The sequence below is a fragment of the Chelonoidis abingdonii genome, chromosome 17 (assembly GCF_003597395.2).
Source record: "Chelonoidis abingdonii isolate Lonesome George chromosome 17, CheloAbing_2.0, whole genome shotgun sequence".
NCBI classification, from domain to species: Eukaryota; Metazoa; Chordata; order Testudines; family Testudinidae; genus Chelonoidis; species Chelonoidis abingdonii.
In genome coordinates this window covers 12,012,964-12,018,963 of record NC_133785.1, presented here as the reverse complement: position 1 = coordinate 12,018,963, position 6,000 = coordinate 12,012,964, and the positions used below count along the sequence as shown (strand labels likewise).

At 47.2% G+C, this 6,000-nt stretch overlaps 1 protein-coding gene across 4 annotated transcripts in view; it reads left to right on the top strand.

The window, feature by feature from the left end:
* The first annotated feature begins 876 nt into the window (after positions 1-876).
* SUSD3 (sushi domain containing 3) overlaps positions 877-6,000 on the top strand; it is a 51,038-nt gene continuing 45,914 nt past the window's right edge. Inside the window, exon 1 of one of the 4 annotated variants that reach the window (XM_075073365.1) lies at positions 877-1,183. In XM_075073365.1, coding sequence (XP_074929466.1) covers positions 1,096-1,183 — 88 coding nt within the window. In that variant the 5' untranslated portion in view covers positions 877-1,095. Of the gene's footprint in view, positions 1,184-1,947; positions 2,027-6,000 lie in introns of those variants that run through there. The other 3 variants (XM_032804232.2, XM_032804234.2, XM_032804236.2) reach the window with 3 other exon arrangements.

The following is a 6,000-nucleotide window of genomic DNA, read 5'->3' as shown; positions in this document are numbered from 1 at the left end:
CTGCCCTCGCTCTCTGGGACGTCCCTCTCCTCATCACTAGGGTATCCTGGGGAAGCAGGGGGCACTTGCCTGCAGCCTCAGCTCAGTTTAGCTTCCTTCAGCCAGACCAGGCCCGGGCAGCCGCGGAGGGGATTACGTTATCAGCGCCAAGGTCAGGGATTAAGAGTGACATCCAGGAAGCGGGAGGGGGTCCCACCCTTGCCTGCGGATCACCGGGAGCCCCCTCCTGCTGTCCCAGCACCGGCTGGAAGTTCCGATGGCCATCAACGGGCAGGGCTGCCAGGGGGTGGGGGTGGGAGTGCAAGTGGGGCAATTTGCCCCAGGCTCTGCAGGGGCCCCCATGAGAATATAGTATTCTATAGTATTATTCCCGCGCCTGAAATTGCCTTGCCCCAGGCTCCCTGAATCCTCTGGACAGCCCTGTCAAAGGTCAAAAAGCCAAGTCATGGAGCAAGCTGGCGTCCAAGCCCCTGCAAAGGTGGGTGCCTGCTGCTCTCCAGCAGGTCGGGCTGCGCTGGGGGGCTGCTCCCCAGGCTCTCCCCTGCCTTTACCCTCCCTCCCCTCTTAAGTGTCAGGCCGGGGCTCGCAGCCTCTGTAGTGCCCGCTGCTGAGGAGCCGCTGTCGCGCCTGACCCGGCTCGATGAGCAGCAGCGGAGCTGGCTGGCTGCAAATCTCTGCCTGCCAAGCTGTCAGGGGTCCCGGAGCGCAAAGGGGCTGGCTGGAAGGAGCTGATTCTCCTGCAGTCTGGGCAAGCGGGTAGCTCTGCAGCTCGGGGGCGGGGGGGGGTCTCCTCCAGGTGCCGACCCGCTGCTGCTGTTCGCAGGCGGCGAGGGGAAGTGAGAGCAGCGAATCTGGGGAAGGAGAAGTGAGCTTGTCTGCTGGGGGCGGGAGGGGCGAACCCGGCCCGGCTGCGCTCCCGCCGCGCCCGGGGCAGTCGGGACCGACCAGCGCTGCTGAGCCTGCAGCCGCCGCGTGTCCTGCAGGGCGACGAATCGCTCCGCCGCCGAGGGGCTGCGGGGAGCTCGAGGCGGCGAATCCTGCACCTGCGGGAAAAGCTCGTCTGGCTCAGCCCCAGCCCCAGCCTGGGCGCCAGCCATGCAAGCGGCCACCGCCTCCGGGCTGGACGTCTCGAGGGCGGGCGGGCCCCGAGAGGACGGGCGCAATGCCCCGAATAACGACACAGGTAAGGGAGCCGGAGTTGCAGCAGCCCAGCCAAGCCGAGCGGGTGACTCCAGCTCTGAAGAGCCCCCCGCGCGGGCTGAGTGGTTGTGCCCCGTGCAGGGACCCTGGCTGCCGGGGCCGGGGAATCAGCGGGGCGTGGGGGGATGCTGCTGCTGGAGCGAGGAGGCTGATTTCCCTCTGGTTGTTGCGCTCCCAGGGAAGCGGGGAGGGTCAGAGCCGTGCACTGGGGTATTCACGTTGCTGGGGATTCACCCCACTTGCAGGAAACAGGGAGCAGTCTCTGAGTTCAGCTTTTTGAGGTCACCTTCTTCCCAGCCGGGTCAGACTTCAGCTCCGGTGCGGTTTTGAGACACATCTCAAACTTGCACTCGAAGCTGCGTGGTGGCTCCAAGCCAGAGGAGGAGAGCAGCTTTTTGAAAGTCAAACATTGTCGATGCGTCCGGATTCCTTGAAATGGTCTTAACTGGCACTGACTTCCTGACTCTCTGCTGTAGCCATGGCTCAGTTTGCTGGATTTGGGACTCTTAGCTCCAAGGATGCACCCGCATAACACAGTGTTATAAGCACAGGACAATAATGCACCAAGTCGTAAGGCACTGGATATCCTGGGAATAACGAATTCCTTTATTCTCAGGCGAGGACCATACCATGATGCAGGCTCCTTGGTCTTTTAAGAACGGAGTTTGCAGTAATCACCTTTGCTTCCTGTACTTTTTCAGTCAAAGCCAAAGATGAGTTACTGTTTGGGCCAATCTGAGAGGAGAGGCCTGAGTACTCAATTTGAGGGTGCATCTCTGTTTCTGTTGGCGTCGCCTCCTACACAGAATTCCTTCTTTCTATGCAGGTTATTATGCTGAGCTTGCACCGTTGAACTCAGTGGGCATTTTGCCACTGACTTCAATGGGGGAAGGATTCATTCCTGTAAGAATTGACACATCCCTTCTAACTAGCCACAACCCTCTCAAAGTTTTTCATATAAGTGAAAGAGTTTTAAATTAAAGACAAAGAGTCCTGTGGCACCTTATAGACTAACAGAATGCGCATGCGTCTGACGAAGTGGATATTCACCTACGAAAGCTTATGCTGCAATACATCTGTTAGTCTTTAAGGTGCCTCAGGACTCTTTGTCACTTTTTACAGATCCAGACTAACACGGCTACCCCTCTGATACTTAAATTGAAGAGAGTCTCTGCAAATGAGCTGCAATTCCATGGTAATCATTTCATAATAGCCTTCTAGTGGTAGTGATGGCTGGAAAGGTTCATGTACGTTGGTGTAATTGTACTGAAAAGCTGTCAAGACTCTATTCGGTTTAAAAGCTTTGAAAAAGATAAGGTGGAATATCGACATAATATAGTTAGAAAGAAAAATGTGAGCTGCTTGCTTGGGACTTGTAAAGCATGTTCACTAGCAAGATGTTTTACAGAGCTATGATTCCATTTACAATAATCACAGTAATAAACAATGTTGCCTTTGGAGGAAAAATTCTATTCTAAATCTCTCTGCCTGCTATGATAGTTTGCATTAAATATTTGGTATCAACAACATTGCCTTGGTTTGCATTAAGTTTAACAGCTTGCGTACACTAGATCCTATTTTCTGTTGTTGGGACCCAAAGCATATCTGAATGTGTTTAACAAAATGCTGAAGTACTAATTAAGGACCTGATCTTGCACTCCTTACTAAGGCAAAAGGCCCGGTGAGTTCACTTTACTTACTTTGTTATACACTTTTGGTTATATGTTTGATCTGTGCAAGTATTTCGAAGAAACAAACATAATAGGAATGCACCATATTTTTAAGCCAATGCATGCAGGACAAGCTGGCTGCAATGACTAACCTTATTAAGTAGGCTGCTCTAGAAAGAATGTTACTGAACTTTAAATATAATGGAATGGAATTAAATTATGGTAAAAAGTTTGAAGTCAACTTATTTGTCTGTGTATGTAAATAAATATTAGACAATGTGGTGGAGGGTGTCTAAGAAATGCTTAGATTTATAGATATGTGAAATGAGAGCATCACTTTAAAGGGGAATGGAATACATCTTCATTGTAATATCAGATTCAAAGCTCTGTTATTAAAATGAAATAATCTCCTGACAGCTACAGATTGACCTGGCAGAAAATGAAAACATCTCATTTTGACTTGCACAATGATTTAGTGGAATAGAATACCTACATGTTGAAAAAAGATTTAAGGCACAAATTAAAGCTCCAATTCTGCAATGTAATCTGGCAGCATGGGTCCCAGCACCTGTGCAGAGTTCCTTTCACTTCAGTGAGGCTTGATGCTAGTGGATCCTGATGCAGGATCTGGCCTTAAAATATTTAGGGCATTTTAGTTTTAATGAGAGCAGAGTTAGTCAAGTGCTAAGTGCTCTTGAAAATCCCATCCTTTCTGTTCAGAATTCAGATTTATCCTCATGAATGCCATGCTGCACTGACTTAATTTGCTTGGGTGGTTCTAACAGGCTATATTGGTGATCTGATTTTAGCATACAGGTAGAAATGATCAGACACGTTCAGTCCAGCATTTTTTGGTAATGCTTTACATTATGTCCACTACATATGTTTAACCATCCATTTGATTTATTAGAACCATTCATTTTAAAAATAACCAAGTTCTAGGAAACATGTATTGAGAATTAAGAGCTATGTGTAAACACAGATTGTATTGCTCTGCTTTTATGCTAATAGTATTAATCACTGACTTTTGTAAAATTGTGTGGTTCTGCTCCCTTCCCGAGGAGTGCCAGGTCAGTTTGGGGGTTTTGCTTTGGGCCCACAAGTGAAACAGGGCTTGTAGGTGGCTTGTCCCATCATGATCCTGCTCAGACCTTCTGCCAGTACGGCCCATGGATGAAATCCTAAACCCCCTGAAATCAATGGTAAAACTCCCATTGACTTCACTGAGCCAGGATTTCACCCCAGAAGTCTGGTTCCACCAGGATGAATCTGGCCTTGAATTAATTAATTGCTTGGTAGCGTATAACGCTTACCTGTAGGTTATCAAACCGGCCCATCTTATTGCAGTTATGGCAGGCCTCAGTAAATGTTTTAAACAACAATTCATAGTTATTAATGTAGAATAACTGTGTTGACAGTAATGCAGTTTGTTGCTGTAATTAATGTCTGTTTCAGGCTGGCAAACCGTGTGTGTGTGTGTGTGTGTGTGAACATGCACTCGTATGTGTGTAAAAGTTGGTGAGGTGAAATCTATCCCTGGGCCAGGTTCTGGGGCTACTGAACAGTTCTGTTCCCTTCTCCACATTAATTTCATCTTAGTTAAATACCAATTCATTGTCATAAAAATGTTCATTGAATTAGCTGACTCTGACACAGTCTTTAAATCTGCACTAGTGTTTGGATAGTGAACCAAAAGTTAATTATCATGGACTAGTTGTCATATAATTTAGAATTATATCTTTATTTGAGACACTTAAATAATAGAGTCTCATTTTAAATTATGCAGGGATATTTGTAGGAGAAATGATATATACAGACTGCTGGTGACATTCTGAGTTCCCCCAGGCCAACTATTGTACTGTGCAAGATCTTTTTTCCTCTTTCATACTACTGGTGATCATTTTTCATACTGCGCAAGTGGAGTGTCTTCACTGTAAACTTCCAGACCACAAATGAGAAGCTGGTGATAATGATCTATGTAGACAAACTCCCTCAGGCATCCCTTTTGCAGTCCATGAGAAAAGTGATGCGACATGTCTGTTTGCATTAATATGTTAATGAGAAAAGACTAAAGAAAAGTTAAAAGATGTTCATCTGCACAGTCTAACTTCTTTAAAAAGATTTTTAACTCAAAGAGAATTACAACTCCTCAAAATTCCCAGTTGTGAAGTTCAAACATGCTCCACTTTCTATGATGCTACCTCCTCAGATTTCTGTGTGTAGCTTTTTCTGGCACATTATCTCACCTTGACCTAAAATAGACTCCAATAGAGGGTGTTATGTTCTCCTTTGTGATACAATGTTGGGCAGTGGGCTAAGATCCTCAAAAGGGTGCTTTAAACCTAATTTATGTACATTAGCCTGTATTATACTATTCAGTCACAAGAAAAAATATCTATTACCAGCAGCGGGCATTGCTAGGGCCACACACCAAAGAGATCAAAGTTTTGCAGAAACTGTGCTGGGGAAGATGCAGAGTACTGCACTACTAGACTAGTCGGCAGTAAAGGGCATAGTGCGTGGATAGGTGAGGCAGACTGTTCCAGGTACCTTTGCCAAAGCTGAGATGACATCTTTCCCCAACGCCAGCGCTTGTGTGATTAAACATCCGCAAACAAGTTTACCTCTTCCATATCACTGTGGACTTTTGACAGGAACACGTTAATGCTAGTCAGAGCAGCGTAAATTTATTTTTAGTAGTTATACTGGTGGGCAGATATTGCATTGCTCTGAAAAAGTATCTGGAATGCTGATGTAATTAGCTACCTGGGGAGCCTCCTAGTGGAAGGAGCCAATGTAACTGCCCTGCCCCCAGTTTGTGGTCCCTAATGTGTGTGGCACGTCAGGGTTGGGAAAGGGATCATGGTCAGAGTGCTCCTCTGTTCTGTTGCCCCCTCAGCTGTTTGAATAGCCCGTTAAGGTCTTTTGGAGCCAAACACAGCTCAGAGAAGCCCTGAGGCTGTTGTAAGTTACACCTTGGGCTGATTGCATAGGTACAGGGAGGAAGGAGATGTAATGGTGGTTTCTTACCACCCCTGCTGTGCTGTGCACAGCACTGATGCAGCTGAGGATCTGGCCCTTTGTTTTTCCAGTGTGGGGTATGCACAGCTGTATTTTGGCTTTGCCCTGA